At 46.8% G+C, this 22,871-nt stretch overlaps 1 protein-coding gene across 2 annotated transcripts in view; it reads right to left on the bottom strand.

Annotated features, from left to right (window-relative positions):
* Thsd4 (thrombospondin type 1 domain containing 4) overlaps positions 1-22,871 on the bottom strand; it is a 694,201-nt gene that overhangs the window by 35,834 nt on the left and 635,496 nt on the right. For both annotated transcript variants that reach the window (XM_045160247.1, XM_045160248.1), the window contains 3 exons: positions 14,316-14,491; positions 10,728-10,824; positions 6,153-6,431 (listed from right to left, as the gene is read on the bottom strand). In XM_045160247.1, the coding sequence (XP_045016182.1) occupies positions 6,153-6,431; positions 10,728-10,824; positions 14,316-14,491 (552 nt within the window). The remainder of the gene's footprint in view (positions 1-6,152; positions 6,432-10,727; positions 10,825-14,315; positions 14,492-22,871) is intronic.

Raw genomic sequence — 22,871 nt, 5'->3', positions numbered from 1 at the left:
ACGCACATCACACACACACTCTCTCTCTCACACACACAAAATAATAATCAATGCAGGAGTCAACAGAGCTAGGCTAGGAGATTGGCAAAGGTCTGGCCAGTGACCATATCAGGTCACTGTTGGGTACTTCCCTAAGAGGAAGAAGATTTTTAAAAAAAATTATTGCATTTTATTTATTTGAGGGTGGGGACAGAATAGGCACACCAGAGCCTCCAGCCACTGCAAATGAACTCCAGATACATGTGCCACCTTGGGCATCTGGCTTTATGTGGGTCCTGGGGAACTGAACCTGGGTCCTTAGGCTTTGAAGACAAGTGCCTTAACTGCTAAGCCATCTCTCTAGCTCAGAGGATGAAGATTTGATTGCATGATAATGCTGAAAGCATTTCCCAAAAGGGAGAGGCACAGCTATGTGCGTTCTGGTTAACCTCGCCAGGAAGGACTAGAGGAGTCTGGGGCCAGGTATTTGTAAGAAGCAATGAAGAGCTCATAGTGTCAATGGACTTGGATTGTCCAGCAAGGGGGTGGATTGTGCCAATAAGCTTGGAATTTCTTGGTCACGACACACTTGTCACTTTCTTTTTTTTTTTTTGATACACATGCATGCCCATGTGTGTGCATGGGTGTGTGTGTATGTTACGTGCATGCAAAGGCCAGAGGACCAACTTGGGTGTCATTCCTCAGGAACACGATCCACCTTATTAATTTTTAAAATATTTTATTTTTATTTATTTGTTTGAGGTGGGGGGAGGAATGGGCGTGTCAGGGCCTCTAGCCACTGCATATGAACTCCAGATGCATGGGCCACTTTGTGCCTCTGGGTGCTGGGGAATTGAACCTGAGTCTGTAGGCTTCACAGGCAAGCACCTAAACCGCTGATTCCTATTTATTTTATTTTATTTTTTGAGACAGGCATAGAGCTTGAAGGTAGGCAAGACAGGGAGCCCCAGAGAACCTCCTGTCTCTGCTCCCTAGTGCTGGGGATTATACGTATGTGGGTTCTAGAGATCAAACTCAGGTCTTCCTACCTGCAAGCCAAGCCCTTTATCAACTAGGCAATCTGCCCAGCGCCCGTGCTTGTCTCTTCTGCCAAGGGTGAGCTGTGTGTGCGCCCACGTTACCACACACGCCCTGCGTGCCACCACTGTCAAGGGAGCAGAGAAGGAGACCCACTGCCTCCTGCCATTTGTCACATGGCAGAAAAGGGGACTGTGGAGGGGAACATGCATCCCCAGTTTCATTTTATTTCCAAGACACCCCCTCAGAATTTCTTGGGCCTGAGAGCCAGTGCTGAAGTAATGAGGAGAACGGGACAGTCACCTCAGATACAGCGGCAGATGCCAAGCGGGTGTGTGCATGCGCACACGTGGGTGTGTACAGGTTTTAGTGTTCATTCAAAATAGATCCCGTGAATGCTAAACTCCATGCCTCATATTCTGTTAAGTTTGTGCGTGTCCGTGATACAAAGGAGAAATGCTACCTTAGAAGATTAAACACAACCATATCTACAGAAATGGGAAAATCTAGAAAAGGAGATGGTTTTGGACACAAATTCCATCTCTGTTTTCTTTGTATGTGTAAGTATGATGGGTGTATGTGGTGTGTGTGTGTGTGTGTGTGTGTGTGTGTACCACAGCACATACAGAGCTCAGAGGACAGCCTCAAGGTGTTGACCCTCTCCTTCCATCTTGCTTGGCACAGGGTCTCCCTTGTGGTTTGCCACTGGGAGGCCAGACTAGCTGGCACGAAGAGTTTTGGCATTCTCTTGCTTTGCCTCCCACTACCCTAGGCACACTGGGATTGGATCTGGGGATGGAACTCCAGCTAGAAGACTTGAAGTGCAGGCTGCTTTAACCACTGAGCAATCCCTCCTCAGCCCCTGAATCCACATTCTTTTTACTTTTTTGAGGTAAGCCCAAGAGACTGACCTGTTTTTTAATTTTTTTTTTTTTTTTTTGGTTTTTCGAAGTAGGGTCTCACTCTGGTCCAGGCTGACCTGGAATTAACTCTGTCATCTCAGGGTGGCCTTGAACTCATGGCAATCCTCCTACCTCTGCCTCCCGAGTGCTGGGATTAAAGGCGTGTGTCACCACGCCCGGCTTTTGTTTATTTTTATGTATTTATTTGAGGGTGACAGACACACACACACACAGAGAGAAAGAGGGAGAGAGAGGGAGAGAGAGAGAGAGAGAGAGAGAGAGAGGGAGAGAGAGGGAGAGAGAGAGAGAGAATGGGTGTGCCAGGGCCTCCAGCCACTGCAAATGAACTCCAGATGCATGCACCCCTTTGTGCATCTGGCTAATGTGGGTCCTGGGGAGTCGAGCCTCGAATTGGGTCCTTTGGCTTCTATAGGCAAGTGCTTAATGGCTAAGCCATCTCTCCAGCTTGAGGCCTTTGTTTTTTATATGAGAGAGAAAGAGCTGGGGGTGGGGAGAGAGAACTGGTGCACCAGGGTCTCCAGGCACTGCAATTGGACTCCAGACGCGTGCACCACCTTGTGTGCATGTGCGACCTTGCGCACTTGCATCACCTTGTGTGTCTGGCTTACATGGGACCTGGAGAGTCAAACATGGGTCCTTAGGCTTTTGCAAGCCCCTTACCCGCTAAGCCATCTGTCCAGCCCAGAATCCACATTCTTTATACTACTGAGAGAAGATGGGTGAAAGCAAGAATAGACTCGTATATGTGAAATATAACAAAGGTGTAAAAATTACCTTGTATCTTCTCTAATAGTTCACATATTCCACATTTGAAATGTGGAAAAGATACATTAATTAATCCAAGAGATATCTGAGGAGCAAACATCAATGATTGCTATGATGCCAGGCAGAGAGCTTGTGAGATAGAAACTTTTGGAGATCACACAGAAGGGCTGGAGAGATGGCTTAGCAGTTAAGGCGCTTGTCTGCAGAGCCCAAGGGCCCAGGTTTGCTTTCCCAGTATCTACAAAAGCCAGATGCACAAGGCGGCGCATGCGTCTGCAGTTTGTTTGCACTGGCTAGAGGTAGAGGCCCTGGGATGCCCATTCTCTCTCTGTCTATCTCTCAAGTAATGAATAACTAAAATATTCACAGAAATGTATCCTGAACTGCTGAGGGCCCTAAGAAGAAGATGCCTAAGTGATCGTTGCAGAGTCACACAGTCTCCATGGATACCTGAGTAGGGCGTCACACGTATGAGCAGGAGTTTGCTGATGATACTAAGGGAAGGGACAATGTCTACCTCAATACGGATCACGTAGCTCCGAGTAACTGGAACCTTTAGTTCTGAGATGCGTTTCCATCATTTCTGGCACAGAACTGAGGAGGCCTGCTACCCAGCATCCATCTACCCCAGTGTGCAGTGACCCGGAAAGCGGTCTGCGCTTTTGTCCGTATCTCATGACACCCGCACAGCGATGCCTATTGTCCCTGGACGAGGCAGAAAAGAATCTCTACGTGTCACCCTTGATATAAAACCGCTCAAGGACATAGTTCATCCTCGTTATAACTTTCCCCCATTTCCATCTAATTTTGAGCGATCTGGTTCCTTTCCGGGCACTGCAGTACTACCTAAGGGGCAGAATGTTTTGGAACAAGTGCTACATTTTGATACTGGATTCCTATGTTAATTATATCATACCCTGCTTGCTTATCTCTATAATGTCTCGGGCTGAATCTTATTCAAATAATTTTGGTATTTGCGAGGAATTACCTCTCACTTTATACCCCTCTCAGGACACGTTCTACAGTCCCTTCATTTCCCCTCACAGAGCTTCTGAAAGAAGTTGGCAAAGTGAATCTCTCCACCACATTCCTTGCTCATTTATCAAGTACGAGAACAATAAAATTCATGCAATATAAATGCTGTAAATTAATTCTCTGGTTACCAAGTCATTATGAAATTGTGGAGGCTCTGGGCAGGGAGAGAGTTCCCGTCTCACAAAGAACCAAATATCTCATTCTATTCTCAAAAGCCTCTAGGCTAGTGCTCTTATGAAAAAGATTAATACCTTAGAAGCCATTGTGAGAGATAATTATGCCCATGTTTCCTAATTTCATCCCCTGTGATTTAAGATTCTCTCCCCTCCCCCTCTGTGTTTTCCAGGCAGGGTCTCACTCTATCCCAGATTAACCCAGAACTCACTTTGTAGCCCCAGGCTGGCCTTGAACTCATGGCAATGCTCCCGAGTGTGCCTGTGACTAAAGGTGGATGCCACCGCATCTGGCTTCAAGTCTCTGAATACAAAGAAACGAATCACCAAACCAAAGCTCTGGAGGAATCGTACAGTCTTCTGGAGGGTAGCAAATACTGGGAGATACAGCCCGGCTCACTGTTTCTATGGTAACTTCCCCTCAGAGAACAGCTGTTTCAGAGGCACTCATAGAATTTGACTACAAATTAGGTGCTATTGTCATGCATATGGAGGAAAGAAGAACTCCACAGTTCACACATGTAGCCTTGCAATGGGGATCTAAGTTACCTGGAAACAGAAGCGAGTCAATTTTCAGCCCGGGGGACTTTGGGTCACATAAAGGGTCTCTGGACACCATTTTCTACAGCTATTCAAACTTATGAGTTTCCAAGGTAATGAGGACGTCACAGCCTGGACATGATGTTTCCGCTTTACACATGGCCATGCTTTGTTTTGAGCCATTCTGATATGCTATCTTTCTCCCAATCCTATAACTTCCCCCTTTTCTTTTGTCTGGAGAGATGGCCATGCTTGCTCTGACAAGTGGCCTCCCTTCTTGCAAGGAGTTAATAGGTCTGACTTTGTTAGACTATGGGGTTTTTCTGGTGGTCCTGGCTGACTGGGCTAGGACAATGGATGAACATGGGACTCAGATTGTATTGGAAAGCGAATGAAAAGGAGTTGTTGATGAAAGCTAATAAGTTAACATTCCACCCCAGTATGTTGTTTTTCCTTATACATCTTTATTTTTGACTTCATTTATTTGAGAGAGCGAGGGAATGGCTGTACTAGGTTCTCTAGCCACTGGAAACAAAGTTCAGACACATGTGCTATCTTGTGCATTTGGCTTACGTGGGTTCTGGGGAATCAAACCTGGGTCCTTAGGCTTCATAAGGAAGTGCCTTAACCAATAAGCCATTTCTCCAGCTCCCCTGGAAATCTTTAGATTTGAGAATGACATTTGTGGAAGCCACCTCCAAACTTGGCTTGTAAGTCAACTTTAATACCTGGGGCATCCGATCTTTTGTATCATGACACCATTTTTTGTCACTCACAGCTATCCTGGGACACATGTGGCCTGTGGGCTGCAGGATGGATACTCCTGTGTTAAGAGTCTGAAATATGTGGATGTGTTCTGTGAGCATATACACATAGGAAAGGCCTAACTCAGCAAGGCTGACTTGCTTAAACCCTGTCGGTCCCATGGAAAGAAACGCCAGTCTTCAGGATTGGCATCTGACCAGCTCCTGAGAGGAACCTTTGGAACTGTGGAATGTTCTGCCTGAGTGTGGTTCTGTATCCGAGACCTCGGGCTATGCGGGGCTGCAGTGAGGAGATAATCCACGCTAATGATGTGGCTTACAGTGAATTAGTCTAGTCCTGTATCCCGAGGCCTTGATAGGGTGATGGTGTGAGCCAGGTGGCCAGCTCCCAGGAAACACCTGGGCACCGATGCTTGGGTGAGCATCTCTAGCTGGCAGTATGTAGCATGAGTTGTCACACATCACTGCTGGGGAAATTAAGTGCCTTCCTGTGTGGCTGTAAGCGAAGGGGACACCTGGGAGCCAGCACCTGGTTTCTCCTGGACTTGACCCCTGTAATGTTTCATCTTGTTCATGCTAATGTGCATTGTTTTTAATTTTATTTATTTATTTGAGAGAGAGAGAGAGAGGAGAGAGAGAGAGAGAATAGGCATGCCAGGGCCTCTTGCCACTGCAAATGAACTCCAGACACATGCCCCACATTATGCATCTGGCTTATGTTGGTATTGGGGAGTCGAACCTGGATTCTTAGGCGGCATAGGTAAGTGCCTTAACTGCTAAGCCATCTCTCCAGCCCCTGATGCACATCCTGTTATTGTAATAAGGTGGAACATGACCACAACTTTCTCTGACTCTCGTCAGTCCTCTTGGGGATCTTTCACAGTGCATGGAGGCGAGGCTGTCACCTCTCGCCTGGCTTTCCCACATGGGCTCACCTTTCCCGCAGGTGGCTGAGCATTCTGTCGTCCCCAGCTGCTTCCAGTTGTGATCCCGGCTTCGTCGTGGGAGCTGTGGCGGAGCTGGTGGCACTAAGCTGTCTGGCCGGTGGGGAGAGAATCTGTCGGGGTGCCTCACTGGGAAGGTCTGCGCCGCCTCTGAGGTGAACAGCTCAGGGGTCTCACTGTGCAAGTGTTCCTTCTCCTCGGTCGGCTCCTTCTCCTCTCTGTCTTCCTGGCTCCTACCTCCTCCTTCCAGCTGCCCATTGAAAGGCTCCCCTGGCACAGGCAGGACACACAGAAGCATGATGCCATTGGACATCGAGTTGAAGGAGGAAATGGCTACACCATTAGAAGTTCACAACATGAGATCATTTGTAATCACAACATAAACATAGGATTCTTAGCCAGGCGTGGTGGTGACGCTTTTAATCCCCGTGCTTGGGAGGCAGAGGTAGGAGAATCGCTGTGAGTTCAAGGCCACCCTGAGACTACATAGTGAATTTCAGGTCAGCCTGGGCTAGAGTGAGACCCTACCTCAAAATAAATAAAATAAAATAAAATAAAATAAAATAAAATAAAATAAAATAAAATAAAATAAATAGGGTTCTTATTTTAAGGTAGGGTCCCACTTTAGTCCAGGATGACCTGGAATTCACCATGTAGTCTTAGACTTGCCTCAAATTCAGCCTGACCTGGGGTTCACTCTGTAGTCTCAGGCTGGCTTTGAACTCACAATGATCCTCCTCCCTCTGCCTCCCAAGTGCTGGGATTAAAGGCATGTGCCACCACACCTGGCAATATGTGATATTTTAAAAAAGGAGACTCTCATTTTCCTCAGGCTTGAGACATTATTAGAAATCACTGAGAAAAAGATGAATATCACAATAGAAAAAGCAGGCAAAGGCCATGGAAAGACAGTTTTCACAAAATAAACAGCTAAAAGTCACACAAAATCTCTCAAACCAGGCGTGGCGGCAAACACCTTTAATCCCAACACCTGGGAAGGCAGACGTAGAAGGATCATTGTGAGTTCGAGGCCAGCCTGAGACTACAGAGTGAATTCCAGGTCAGGCTGGACTAGAGAGAGAGAGAGGGACCTTACCTTGAGAAACCAAAGAAAGAAAAAGAAAAAAAAAAACACTCCAATTACAGGCTGGGGAGATGGCCTGGTAGGTAAGAGTGCTTGAAATGCAAACATGAGGGCCTGAGTTTGATTCCCGGCACGGCATAAAAAGCTCGGCAGAGCCATGCCTGCAACCCCAGTCGGTTGGGGGTGGTGGTGGGGGGATAGAAGAAATACACTGGGGCTTATTGTTCAGCCAATCTGACTGAAAACAGAAGCGCCAGGCTTGTGGGAGCCAACTCCTTCTCCTTTCAGAAGGATTACTTGCACCCTTAGGATTTTTTCTTTTGTGTGTGTGTGTGTACGAAGTGTGTGCATGTTCACGTGCCTGTGTGAGTGGCGGCATGTGCATGCCTCACTGTGCGTGTGGAGCTCTGAGGGAAGCCCTGAGTATTGGCTGCCTCCTTCCGCCCTGCTTGAGGCAGCACTGGGCTTTGCTGCTGTGCCCGGCTGGCTGGCCTGCAAGCACTCGGCTAGTATCTTGCCTCTGCCTTCCTTCTCAGCATGGGCACGCAGGGATTAGAGACTCCAGTGCCACAGCATTTGGTTTTAGGTGGGTTCTGGGGATTTGAACTCGAGTACCCACACTTGTGTGGCAAGCATCTTGACCACTGAGCCATCTCCTCAGCTGTTTGCTTTAAATTTTTTAAAAATTATTTATTTTATTTTAGAGACAGTGAGAGAGAGAGAGAGAGAGAGAGAGAGAGAGAGAGAGAGAGAGACAGAGAGCCAGAGAAAGAATTGGTGTGCCAGGGCCTCAGCCACTGCCATTGAACTTCAGATGCTTGTGCCACCTAGTGGTCATGTGCGACCTTGCACTTGCCTCACCTTTATGTGTGTGACTTATGTGGGATCTGGGGAGTCGGTTCTCAGGGTTCTTAGGCTTTGCAGGCAAGCTCCTTAACAGCTAAGCCTGTTGCTTTGGTTTTTTTATAACATGCTAGAGGATGAAAGTTGGTTGGGGTTGGAGCATGCTTTGGCACAGTGCCAACTCAGGCTCTCAATGAGAGGAAAGTGGCGTTCCCAGAGGCATCAGTGGAGGATCGGGAGGGTGCTACGGTAGGATGGATACCTAGTCTGTTCAACGTCTATTCAATGTTCCCCCAAAAGACCACTTTTGAATGTATTCTCTCTTACTTAGTAAACTTGAAATATGTTTAGAGAAGTTACTGACTTGCCTGAAGATACAGCAAGAGAGAGGCAGGGCTAGGTTAAGAAACTAACCTCCTGACTGTTGGATGGAGAACGATGGAGTCAGCTTCACAGTGCCTTTCCCATCACCTCTGTATGCATATCCTGTCCCAAGCAGCTGGTTCAGAGCCCTCGTACGCCCTATGAGCTAAGACCCATTAGGTCCGTTACCAATCCGCCTCCTCCTCCTCTTGGACTTAAAACAATGTGTCCAATTACCCCAGATGTCCAGTATTTTGCTTTCTACACTGAACTCCTCAGATTGTGTATTGCTCCTAAAAAGGTCATACAAATTCTCTGAGTGAGTGAGCCAGCTTGGGACATGAACTCCAATCCCATGTGCTAGGACCCACCACATACTGTGTGAGGGCAACCAGCTGGCTCTTCCCAACCCTGTCACAATCAGATTACCCAGTTATCCAACTCACAGCCCAGAGACAGATGGGCCAGGCTAACTTCCTAGGACAGACATAGGAACAGGAAGCCTCTAGGCAGTATGAAGAGCCCAGGAGTTAGGCATACTGACCATCCTGAGCTCACTGCCCTGCTATGGGACCTGGATGAAGAGCTTACTCTCCTTAAACTTCTATCTCCTAACTCTTACAATGAAGCAAATGATGCTCTCCTCCTTTGAACGTTCTCATGAGAATTCAGAGAGCAGTGCCTCAGTGCATGTGAGCTTTCCCTGTTACCAGCATTCCTGTGGGCTTCCCCATCTGGTGGGGCAATGCCCAGCTTGCTGAGTGTAACAATCACCTGCTTGCTGCTGGGACAAAACACCCAGCCAGAAGCAGCTTATGGAGAGGGGCTCATAGTTTCGAGAGGAAGTCTGTCATGGAAAACATGCCATGAGCAGGGAGCTGGCTCACATGTCACATATCAGGGTGGAAGTAGTTTAGGAACTGGGTTAATAAGCCTCAAGGTCCATCGCTAATAACACACCTCCTCCAGCAAAGCTCCCAAACACACCTGTACCCAGCACCAGGTCTCATCAACAGTGCTTGTCTGTTTCAGTGTGAATTTGTTAATGTTTTCTGATAGGTCAAACTGTTATTGTGAGGGATAACAAGGGAGCAGTAAAAAGGAGGTATATATATACACACATATATATGTATATAATTATATGTTATATATAATAATATATAATATTTTTCATATATATAAATTAGATGAAGATTTCCCCTCAAGGGGTCCATGTCTTGACTCCTGGGATTCTGTGAATATGTGTATTAGATGCACAAAAGAACTTTGCAAATGTGATTGGATTAAGGATTCTGAATAGACGGATCATTTGTATTATCTGGATGGGACCAAAATATTCTCAAGGATCTTTATAAAGGAAAGAACCAGGTGACTGAGAATTTGGGAAGGTGATGGAAAGATGGGAGTTCCAGGCCTGGGTCAGGGTGAGGCTTGAAGTTTGTGCCCTGCTGGCCTTGAAGGTGGATGAAGGGGTCAGAGGCCAAGAAGGCTGCGGCTCTAGAAGCTGAAACCAGAAGGAAATGGTTCCTTCCTGAAGGATCCAGAGAGAGAGCCCACCCCTGTAGATACCTTGATCTTGGTCCTGCGAAACCCTTTCCAGACTTCTGACAGCCAGCGTCCTGTTCTAAGCTACTGGGTTGGAGGGAGGTCATTGCTACAGCACCAATAGGAAGATGACGTAAGACGTCTTAGATGCTGGATAAGAAAAGCAGACTGGGATGTTCATTCACTTTGGCTTTGAATCGAGGGAATGAAACAGTTACATCATTTGTTTGGGAAGCAGAAAGTAAAGGAAAAGGAGAGAGAGAGAGTGCCTTAAAAAAGGTCAATCAAGCTGGTCATGGTGGCGTACATGCCTTTAATCCCAGCACTTGGGAGGCCGAGGCAGGAGGATCACCATGAGTTCAAGGCCACCCTGACACCACACTAGTGAATTCTAGGTCAGCCTGGGCCAGAGTGAGACCCTACCTCAAAAAAAAAAAAAAAAAAAAAAAAGTCAATCAGGGCTGGAGAGATGGCTTAGCGGTTAAGGTGTTTGCCTGTGAAGGCTAAGAACTTATGTTCAAATCTCCAGGTCCCACATAGCCAGACACACAGTGATGCAAGTGTGCAATGTCACATAGGCGCACGTGTCTGGAGATGGTTCGCAGCAGGTTGAAGGTCCTGGTGCTCCCATTATCTCTCTCTTTCTCTCTCAAAATTAACAACAACAGCAACAAAACAATAACAATGATGAAGTCAGTCAGAATGTCTGGTGGAAAAGCAAGAGCTTTTACCTGGTCTCCTGTGAGGTGGCACCTGGGGACTGATGGCATTGCTCCCCATGATGACGTACTCGTAGTGGACTCCTGGGTTGGGCTGCTGGTGTATCATCTGAGGACACAAAACCGATGTCACAATTCATATCCCCTTTCATGCTGGCTTGGGTTTCAACAGTGTTAGCGACACTGGTTAAATGCAGGAGCTCATTCCCACCCAGTCATCATAACAAACCTGTGACCCATCGAATGAGGTGGTTTCCAGATGACTTCTCATTGCTTGCTTCTCAAGTGCTTAATGCGTGAGTTGAGTCAGAAGAAAAGCAGGTGAGTGGTTGAATTTTGTGAAAGATAAAAGTCAAGATTCTGGAGCTGGAGAGATGGCTGAGCAGTTCAGGCACTTGCCTGCAAAGCCTAAAGACCCAGGTTCAGTTTCCCAGAATGCACGTAAGTCAGATGCACAAGGTGGCGCATGCGTCTGGAGTTCATTTGCAGTGGCTAGAAGCCCTGGAGCGCTCATTCTCTCTCTTTTTATCTGCCCCACCCCCATCTCTCAAATAAGTAAATAAAATATTTTTAAAAGTCCAGATTTTAGAAGGCCCTTATGGGACATGATCTACAGGAGCATAACCTGCCTGTGGCTTGCAGCTTCTCTAAACTATGGTTTAGATCCACGTTCTTTAAGTTGTCCCAAGTAGATTAATACGTTTACACTACAGATGAACATGGTGGTAAGACAGTCATGTACTCCTTGATAGCACTGGTCTAGAACACGGACCTTCAATGTCCTCTACTTGGCTCAAGGTCTACCCCAAACCCTTTTCCTTGGTGGCTATGTGGGCCCCATACACTTTCATGTACAGAAAGCCCCCAAACCACACCAAGACATGGAGTGAAAAGAAACAACAAATGAGCAAACAAAACAGATATACGAAAAATAAGACCACAGGGATCATATTCTTTGAGGAATTAATAACCAATAAATAAATAAATAACATAATAATAAGATGAATAAAATAATACAATTAAAATAAATAGGACAGCAAGCAAGAACCTGCCCAGGGCTGCGAGGCTAGAAGTAGAGCAGGGTCTGGGACAAAAGGATAAGGAAAGTGAGGAAGACCTCTTGGCCCTAGAAGGGTCCTTCATGTTCATTGCTGACGTGGCGAAAGTCAGGGTGATGGGCCAAGCAGAGCAATAGAATGAGAATCTAAAGTCTAAACAAGAGCCAAGCAAGGAGACTTATCTTGTTGATATTTATGTCTCTATTGCTCTGTTAGGCTCTCTGGCTGACCAGCTAGGGAACTCAGAGCAAGTCCCTGGGTCCCACAGGTTTTGATTTCTTCATCTGGGGAAGGAGATGCACAGACAATCTGCTTAGGATCTGTTGCCCTACAAGCCTCCCTGGGTCACTCCGGCCGCCGGAGTCCTGGGTCTACTCTCCCTGTTCACTTGTGAGGCAGATGTAAGAAGGCCTTGTGTCCTCACACAGGGAACCAAGATCAGCTAACTCATCCGCCTTGTGGAAACAAGGGGCAACGTACAGGACCCCCGAGGGATGCAGTGTGAGGTGACCTCAGGTTTCTGCTGCCTACTCCAGACCTCTCACTTCCCTTTGCACACAATCCTCGCTCCTCCCCTCCCTCTCCTGTGCCTCTTCTCAGTGGGGAAACACATTGGATTCTGCCACTGTGAGCCTCGGACTGTTTATGAGATTATTATTGGCCACCTTTTCAAGACCACCCACAGCAGACCTTTCACGAGATTATTATTTTTTTTTGCCTCTGATACAATTCGAAAATTTACCAAAAGTCAACCAACCAAGTGGACAGCCTAAAAAAATGTATGCCCCACATTAACTATAACAAGACTCCCTTTGTAATTTCTTTTTCTAAATAAATGGCTTTTTGTTTATTTTTATTTATTTATTTGAGAGTGACAGAGTGAGATAAAGAGGCAGATATAGAGAGAGAATGGGCGCGTCAGGGCCTCCAGCCACTGCAAAAGAACTCCAGACATGTGCGCCCCCTTGTGCATCTGGCTAACGTGGGACCTGGGGAACCGAGCCTCGAACCGGGGTCCTTAGGCTTCAAAGGCAAGTGCTTAGCCGCTAAGCCATCTCTCCAGCCCTCGCTTTGTAATTTCTAGTCCACTATCCCCAAGAAAAACAGAGCTGTATACTGCGGAAGTGACCGTGATACAGTTAATATTTCTAAAACTGTGGCATAGCACATGGTGTGGAGGCCAACATGGCTTTGGGGGAAAGTAAGCATATGTGTACTTATGGGTGAGTTCATTCTTTTATTTATTTACCTTTTTGGTATTTACTTATTTAATTTATTTATTTTTAATTATATTTTTAATGAGAGTGTATGACACAGAGAAAGACTTGGCGCTCCAGGGCCTCCAGCCACTGCAATTGAACCCCAGACGTGTGCTCTACCTTGTGCATATGTGTGAACTTGCACGCGTGTGTCACCTTGTGTGCCTGGCTTACATGGGATCTGGAGAGTCGAACATGGATCCTTAGGCTTCGCTGGCAAGTGCCTTAACCACTAAGCCAGCTCTCTAGCCCGGGTTCATTCTTTTTACCCAAACATTGTTTTAGGCTTTTATTCCTTGTCACCCTTCATTTCCTGGTCTTTTCAGAAGACTGGACTCTACTGGTTCGTGTGTGTGTGTGTGTATGTTGGGTTGCATGTGGACCATGGCGTGTGTGCAGAGGTTAAGGACAACCTTAGTGTGTTGGTCCTTGCTTTCCACCTTCATACAGAGTCTTTTCTTGCTGTTTGCCACTGCCTATGTCCGGTTAGCTGGCCCATAAGCTCCCAGGGGTTTTCCTGGTTCCCCTAGGCGAGCAGGGATTACAGAATTGGGCACCGCTGTGTCCAGTTTCCATACATGGGTTCTGGGGCCCGTGACTGGGTCCCTCAGGCTTGTGCAGCAAATGCTTTTGATCATTGAGCCATCTCCTGGCTCTAATGGTTTAATATATTTTTAAAGACTTTTTTTTTAACAGTTAGATAATTTAATATTTGGGTTCTAGGGAAAATAACGCACAGTGTGTCTTGTGTGAAGCTGGAAACTTCTAACACAACTGGAGGCTGTCCGTATAAGCTTTATTGTTTCATCAGGGCTGTTGGGAGCGTCTAAGAGTTTGCACACTCGCCTTCCTGCCGCTTGGAGAAGGCTGACTCTGAGTCGCTTGTCTCACGTTTGACATTTACTTTCTTTTGCCCTAAGAAGAAAATGTGCCAAATTAGCATTAGGAGGAAAGTGCCTGGAGCAGCGCCCAGCGCTTATAAAATAAAGGATATGTTTGCCTCTGATTTGGTTCAACAAGTAAAACTGGTTTTACTGGGTCCATAAACTCGGAGGGCCATAAAGCATCCATGACGATTTAAGGTTTTTGTGAACTAGGTACATTCAGAGGTAAATGGCAAAGTTGCATGCCAAGCATTTAAGGGGTACCTCAGAAAAGGCTCCCTCACAAACGGTCTTATTCAGCCCTGGCAGCGATGTCGCTCGCTCGTGGGTTCTAAGTGTGTTCCTTGGAAGCAGTACGCTAAGGAGTGCAGAGAGCCTTCCAGAAACAGTCAAACTCACATAGACGTCCAAGATCTCGTTAGTGGGGCCTTCAGCCAGGAAGGACTCTCCAGCAGTGCTCGAAATCTCATTGGGACGCTTGTAGGTGAACATCGTCCCTCCGCCTTCGTACTTCCCAGGACGGTCAATGGCCCAGTTCCCATTGATGATGGAGCGGCCGGAGCGACTGCGCAGGGCTGTTGGGGAAAGCGAGACGGTTCCCACGGTAAGTGCCCGGTGTGCACGAGAAAGCACCGCCCGTCGCCCGGCCACCGAGGGACGCCGCCTCGGGCTCCATGCTTCTTCACCCACTCCAGCCACTGTAATCGAACTCCAGATGCATGCACCACCTTGTGCACATGTCACCTTGTGTGTCTGGCTTACTTGGGACCTTGGGAACATGGGTCCTTAGGCATCACAGGCAGGTGCCTTAACTGTGAGAAGCTATCTCTCCAGCCCTAAAATATTTTTTTAACAACATGTTTTCTTTTTATTTATTTGAGAGAGAAGTAGATAGATAGATAGATAGATCGATAGATAGTTAGATAGACAGACAGACAGACTTATATAGAGTGATGCCAGGGCTTCTAGCCACTGCAAACAAATTCTAGATGCATGCACCACTTTTGTGCCTCTGGCTTCCGTGTGTACTGAGGAATCAAACCTGGGTCCTTAGGCTTTGTAGGCAAGTGTCTTAATGACTAAGCATCTCTCCATCCCTCTAAAATTATTTTTTTTTGAGCTGGGTGTGGCGGCACACACCTTTAATCCCAGCACTAAGGAGGTAGTGGTAGGAGGATCACTATGAGTTCAAGGCCAGCCTGAGCCTACATGGTGAATTCCAGGTTAACCTGGGCTAGAGCAAGACCCTATCTCAAAGCCCTATACATATTATTTTTTCTTTTGAAAAATGGTGGAGCCTAAATTTGACAATTGGGAGACTTTTCCATAAAAAACTTAGAGTCCTAGCCTTCCTTGTAAAATGGGAAGACATGTTAATACTGGCTCCATATTTCCTCATGGTGGCAAGCAGCTCAGGGCACTGCCTCTGTTCTTAAAGGGGACCTGCATGCTCTGATTTGCCCCGTCCTCAACCCTGAGGTGAAGTCTCGATTTACGTCAGCTAAGTTATAACAGTTGCCATTATGCTTCCACTTCTCTTTACAGAATACAAGTTTTCTTCTAATTCTGCTGCGTGTCTACTGAAGGTGGCAAAGCTAAAGTTAGAGCCAAGAAGGTCACGCGATTTTCTTCTGTTCCTGGACAGCTCTGTTCATTTCTATTGCCTTCTTGACTTCGGTTGCATGTGTATTGTAAGTGTGCTCTGCGTGACTGTGTGTGTTCCTAGGCATGTGGACATACGTGTGTGCGCGTGCAGGAGCAGTGTGTGCGTGTGGAGGTCAGAGGTTGTCAGTTTTCTTCTGTTGCTTTCAACCGTATTTAGTCTTCCTTCCCTTCCTTCTTTCCTTTCTTTTTCTTTCATTCCGTCTTTCCTCCTTCCCTCCCTCCCTCCCTCCCTCCCTCCCTCCCTCCCTCCCTTTTCCTTCCTTCCTTCCTTCCTTCCTTCCTTCCTTCCTTCCTTCCTTCCTTCCTTCCTTCCTTCTTTCTTTCTTTCTTTCTTTCTTTCTTTCTTTCTTTCTTTCTCTCTCTCTTCTTTCTTTCTTTTCTCTCTCTCTCTTTCAGAGTCTCCCTCACTGAGCCCAGAGCTCACCAGTTCAGCTAGACAAGCTAGCTAGTAAGCCATTAGGGCTGCCTGTCTTTATCTGTTCAGTGGTGGGATTATAGGCACATGGTCACCATGCCTGGCTATTTTTTTACGTGGCTGTTGGGGATTTGAACTCCGATCTTCATGTTTGCATGGCAAGCTCTTTAGCCCCTGAGCCATCTCCTCAGTGCTCTGTTGGCTTTTGAACCTGAGGATTGTTAGTTGCTTCCAGACACACTGTCAGATGTCATTCTTTTCCCATGACTGAGCAACAGTTATTAGCCTCAGTTTTTGGACACTGATGCAGAGACATAAGGGAACTTGTTTAAGTTCATGAGGAGTTCAAGTGACAGACCTGTGTTTGTAGCCAGGAAAGATAAGGAAGGCTCTGGGGAAGGAGTTTGGAGAATAATGAGTGGTGTGTGCAAATTGTCTTTTTTTTTTCCCCTCAGATATATCTGGCACTGTGAAACCCACAAGACACAGGTGGATTGGGTTTTTAAAAAGTTTCCACTTTAGGAGACAAGGGAGGTGGTTCAGTAGTTAGAAGCACTTGCTTGCAAACCCTGCTGGCCTGGGGTTGGTTCGATTCCCCCAGTACCCACATAAAGGAAGATGTACAAAGTGGCACATGCATCTGGAGTCCATTTGTAGTGGCAAGAGGCCCTGATGTGCCCATAATCTTTTTCTCCCTCCACTCTCAAATAAATAAATAGTAAAATATTTTAAAACAAAGAAGTTCCTATTTAAATGCCATAAACATTGTGATGTGGGAATGTCACCAGCTCTTCATACCTTCACTTTACAGAATAACCTAAATTTGACTTGTTCTAACTTATTATGGAGGAGTTTCTCTACAGACAAAATTAGACTAGTATAATAAACTTAGAACAGTATACTAAAACCCTCAATTAGCCATGATCCAGTTTCAGCGAGGATCAAACTCATGATTTTGTTTCACTTTGCAAGTCCCAGACTCCAGTTATTCTTAAAATTTTCAGTTGGTGTCATAAAAATTTAAGAACTCTCTCTCTCTCTCTCTCTCTCTCAATCTCTCTGTGTGTGGTGTGCGCATGCTTATATGTGTGTGAGCACATGTGTGTGGTGGCCAGAGGACGATTGGTTGTTGTTTTGAGACTGGGTCTCTCATTGGTCCGGAGCTCACCAATTAGGTAAGACTAGCCACACAGAGGGCTCCAGGGATTCTCTTGTGTCTAACCTCCCTAGTGCTGGAATTACAGATGTAGGTTGTCATGCCTGACGTTTTTTTTTTTTTTTTTTTTTTTTTTTTTTTTTTTTTGAGGCAAGCCCAACAGACTGGCCTTTAAAATTTCTTTTTTTAAATTTATTTGCAATAGGTTGATATTGTATATATGTAAGTACAATGATTGTGATGGGGAGGTAATATGATGGAGAATGGAATTTCAAAGGGGAAAGTGGGGGGGGGGAGGGAATTACCATGGGATTTTTTTTTTATAATCATGAAAAATACTAATAAAAATTAAAAAAAATTTATTTGCAAGCAGAGAGATAGTGAGGAGATAGACAGAGAGAGAATGAGCATGCCAGGGCCTCCAGCCACTGCAAACGAACTCCAGATGCATGCGCCCCTTCTGCATCTAGTTTCTGTGCATCCTGGAGAATTGAACTTGGGTCCTTTGGCTTCACAGGCAAGAGCCTTAACCACTAAGCCATCTCCCCAGCCCCAAGACTGGCCATTTTTAATGAGAGAGAGAGAGAGAGAGAGAGAGAGAGAGAGAGAGAGAGAGAGGGAGAGAGAATTGATGTGCCAGTGCATCCAGCCACTATAATTGAACCATCTGCCACCTAGTGCACATGTGTGACCTTGCATCTGGCTTATGTGGGATCTGGAGAGTCGAACATGTGTCCTTAGGCTTTGCAGGCCAAGGCCTTCTCTAAGCCATCTCTCCAGCCCCATGCCTGGCATTTTTTATGTGGGCACTGGGGGATCAAGTCCTCATACTTGTAAAGTAAGCATTTTACTCAGTGGGTCATCTACCTCCCCATTTCCCAGGGCTCTTTTTCCCCTTAAGCCCATGATTAGCAGTGTCTCTATGATGGGCCTTTCCAGAAACCAGAGACCAGAGACCAGGCCTGCACAGCCAGCAGCTTCACAGAAGCACAGAGGAGGCTCCACACACAGGCGTCTTTCCCTGTTCACTCCTCTGCTGCCTGGCTGGTTGCCATGGCTACTGGACAAGGACATCTGGGGAATTTTGAATGCTGGCCCAAGAATTCTACTTCTGGGAAAGTACTTGAGCAATACACTTCTACAAGTAGACAAGCGTGAAATGATGATATTCTCAGTATAGTTTCAGATATGGAAAAGCAAAAGCATTCTAGACATCTATCAGCAAACTGTAATACCGGAGAGCCACAAAACAGAAAGCCCTGATGGCCCTAAAATGAATTAAAGGGGTCTGGGTATTTAAAAGAAACTCCATGATGCATTAAGAAAAAATGAAACAGAAATGCAGTACTGGGTGCAGTGTGATAGGCCTGGGCACCTGGTTCCCTGACTCCCAGTTCCCCTGCTGTTGGACTGGGGCAGCTGGGACCCTGCGAGCTTACCACCCAGGAGATAAACCGCCACCCCTCACACGTCAGCCAGGGCCCAGGTGGAACCACAGAGGAGCTGGCGAGATGAGCCAGATGCTGCCTCCATGGCAAGCCTGGTCACCTGGGCCAGGGTGACGGAGACAGACACCGAAGCCACTCAAAACCCACCAAAGCAGAAATCCAGAAGCTTCTGGGAGCCCAACGCTCAAGTAGACTTCAAGCACACCCACTGTGGCTCAGGGACGTTTGCAGAAGAGGGGGAAGAAAGATAGTAAGAGCCACAGAGTGGAAGGGAATGTCCAGAGGCATTGCCATCCTCCCGCCGCCTCACGTTGACTGACTGCTGTTCTCACATCTCATATTCCATAACCCCATGGGGAATGCCAGCAGTCCATCTGTGGAGGGCCTCCAGTGGAATGGGGGCAGGGAGGAGGGAAATGATGGTATCAACACATGATGTGTCCGTACAAAGTTTCTACTTAATAATAAAAAAAATTGCTAGGCATGATAGCACATGCCTTTAATCCCAATGCTTGGGAGGTAGAGTTAGGAGGATTGCCGTGAGTTCAAGGCCACCCTGAGGACTACATAGTGAATTCCAGGTCAGCTTGGGCTACAGAGAGACCCTACCTTGAGACCACATCACCAAATAATAATGAAGTAAATGCAGAACTGTGTGTTTGGTATAATGTCACTTGTGTCTTTTTGTTGTGTGTGTGAGTATGTGGTTTGCAGGTGCCACATTTCCATGGGGTGCAGATGGTCTCAGGAGGGCTGTGGTATTTGGACAAGGACCTGTAGTGAAAGGATTAGCTCACCAGACAGAGGGTGAGGGAAGAGCTCTAGGGTTAGACAATGGTGGGGGAGCGTAACGCTAGAGAGATGGCGGACCGGTGTGGTTGGGTGTGAAGTGTGAGGCTGGAGGGAAGACTTCAGGCAGATGGAGGGCTTGGTCGGGGGCACTGGGGACTCATACAAGGCTTCTGATCAGGGGAGAGGCAGCTAAGATCTAGGCCTGGGAGCCATCCCGGGCTGCATAGTAGGAAGATGGGCAGTAAGTGAATTTGAAAAGTACATTCATGTCACAAGCATGTCGCCCCAGACATCAGCCATGTCCCTCTTGTTCACGAACAGCCTCAGCTCAGGCCATGCTCCTCCTTCACGTTGAGCTGTCCACTCGCCACAAGTGGGGAAGGTCACGTCCACCCTTTCAAAGGAATGCTGTGAGGGCTGTCTCACCAATATATCCATTATATTTTAGTTCGAGTGATAAGCTCAGTATCTTTCTTGCCCCAGTGGGCCTGCTTTCTGACCCCCATATTTAATAAATCAGTATACTACTAGCCAGGCCCGGTGGCACATGCCTTTAATCCCAGCACTCGGGAGACAGAGGTAGGAGGAGGATCGCTGTGAGTTCGAGGCCAGCCTGAGACCACAGAGTGAATTCCAGGTCAACCTGGGCTAGAGCGAGACCCTACTTCGAAAATCCCAGATTCCATGTTAGCCAGATACACAAAGGAGAGGCAAGTGCACGGTCGCACATGCCCATTAGGTGGCGCAAGTGTCCGGAGTTTGATTTAAGTGGATGAGGCCCTGGCATGCCAATTCTTTCTCTCTACTCTCTCTCAAATAAAAAAGAAAAAAAGAAAAGAAAAAGCAAAAAAAAAAGTGCCATTTTCCCACTACTCAGGTTCAAGTTCTTTTTTTTTTTTAATTAATTAATTAATTTATTTATTTAAGAGTGACAGACACAGAGAGAAAGACAGATAGAGGGAGAGAGAGAGAGAATGGGCGCGCCAGGGCTTCCAGCCACTGCAAACGAACTCCAGACGCGTGCGCCCCCTTGTGCATCTGGCTAACGTGGGACCTGGGGAAGCGAGCCTCGAACCGGGGTCCTTAGGCTTCACGGGCAAGCGCTTAACCGCTAAGCCATCTCTCCAGCCCTCGGGTTCAAGTTCTGCCAATCATCTCTGTCTTCCCCTCCCCAGCCAGTCACTCACAGCATCATGTTACCTGCTGCCACGTAGACCCTCCTTTCATTACTTTCCTGCCCTACCGTCCCTTGCCATCAGGTTTCTCTTGTCCTCACACCCAGACCATAGCGGAAGCCTGACCACGGGCCTCCCTGAGGTCAGTCTTCCTGCACCCCGGTCATTTCCTCCTGCCTGCCCTCTGCTCCCACGTTTCCATGCCCACCATAGAAGGTTCACCTTCCTGTGGTTCACAGCCAACGTCTTACATGATCTGAACTACCACCAACGACTCACACAGGGGCTCCCTTGTCTTCATCCAGTCAAGTATGGAAAATGTTGGTAATTTATGTCTTTGCTTTTTAAAATTTTTTTTTGGTCGTTGCTTTTATAAAAGTTCCGTGATTTTTTTTTTTTTTCTTTTCTTCTCCGTAGTGCAGGAGGCTTGTCTTGGTACGTTAACCAACAGACACTTGGCAGATACCACTGGATGGTGTCAGGATCGCCTTCTCTTCCTGGGGTCTCTTCCTGGGGTCAAGTACCAGCTCTTTAACCACTCTTCTTCCTTAAGTGCTGTGGTCTCAGCTCCTAACCTCTCACACTGATCTAAGTGTCTGCTCTCCTTATTTGAGGCTTGAACAGCTGCTGCCTGGATCGCTTTATGAACCCTAAATGAAATTTTCTTAACCACCGGGAGCAAAAAGATATCCACCATATTTTTCACCTCATGGCATTCTCTCTCTCTCTTTTGGTTTTTTGAGGGAGGGTCCTGCTTTAGCACAGGCTGATGTAAAGTTCACTACCTAGTCTCAGGGTAAGCTTGAATTCACAGCGATCCTCCTCCGTTCACCTCCCAAGTGCTGAGACTTGTGTGTGTGTGTGTGCATGTGTGTTCACATGATCATGGGCAGGTGTGCATGTGTGTGGAGGTCAGAGGTCATGGTTGGATATCTTTGTCGATTGTTTTTCACTTTATTATTTTTTTATTGATTGATGAGAGAGAGAGAGAGAGGGAGAGAGAGGGAGAGAGAATGGACACACCGGGGCTTCTAGCTTCTGTAAATGAACTCCAGATGCATGCACCACTTTATGCATCTGGCTTTATGTATTGGGGAATTGAACCCAGGTCATTAGGCTTTGTAGGAAAGTGCCTTAACCACTGAGCAATCTGTCCAGCACCCCATTTTATTGATTCAGCTGGAATTGCTCAGCCAGCCCCAGGGCTCCTCCAGTCTCTGCTTCCCAGGGCTGGAATTACAGGCACGCACTGCGATGCTCAGCTGGGTTTTTTTTTTTTTTTTCTTCCGAGGTAGGCCCAGCCCAGGCTGCCCTGGAATTCACTATGTAGTTTCAGGGTGGCCTCAAACTCACTGCACTTCTCCCACCTCTGCCTCTTGAGTGCTAGGATTAAAGGCGTGTGCCACCATGCCCATCTCAGCCGGCTCTTCATGTGGATGCTGGGGATCGAACTGAGGACCTCATGCTTGTGTGGCGAGCACTTTACCCACTGAACCATCTCCCCAGCCTCACTTATGGCACTCTGATGGAGAAGGTCTGCCTCTCTTGTCTCATTTCATAATTCCCTTTTCACTGCTTCCCCTGCATGTCCTACAAGCAGCTCCCCTAACACGATCTCATATATATGTGTGTGGAGTTTATATAAATACCTTCGCTGTGGTAACATCCACTTAAATAATCATTTTTTAATAAAATATTTTAAAATAATTATTTTATTTATTTATTTGACAGAGAAAGAGGGAAAGAGAGTGAGAGAATGGGCACTCTAGGCCCTCCAACCATTGCAAACAAACTCCAGATGCATGCGCCCCCTTATGCATCTGGCTAATGTGGGTCCTGAGGAATTGAACCTGGGTCCTTTGGCCTTGCAGGCAAATGCCTTAACCACTAAGCCATCCCTCCAGCCCAAATAATCATTTTTTAACTGTCTCATAGTAGTTTATAGCATAGACCTGCCTGAGTTTGCCTATTCAATTTCCTAGTATGGTTCTGGCTTTATACTTTCTTTCTAGGATTCACAGTGTTGGTGATAATCAGTAAAGACTGACTGGGTGTTTGTTACAACATACTAGAAGCCAAGAAGGCTCACTCTGCAAACAGCAACCCTACCAGTCACAGAATATTTCACCAGGGCCCACATATGGTTAAAAATGCAGCAACATGTGGTTAAGACAGGAGCAACCTCCTCTGCTGGATGCGGACAGGGGTAATGGGAGCTGTGTGGAAAACACATCGAAGAGAGATGAGGTTCACTTGTTCAGGTGAGTTAGGTACCCACCTGACCCAGGAGTTCCCATTAAGGAT

The sequence above is a fragment of the Jaculus jaculus genome, chromosome 10, assembly GCF_020740685.1.
Source record: "Jaculus jaculus isolate mJacJac1 chromosome 10, mJacJac1.mat.Y.cur, whole genome shotgun sequence".
NCBI classification, from domain to species: Eukaryota; Metazoa; Chordata; class Mammalia; order Rodentia; family Dipodidae; genus Jaculus; species Jaculus jaculus.
Note: the sequence above shows the minus strand (reverse complement) of the source record. Positions and strands in the feature narration are given on the sequence as shown.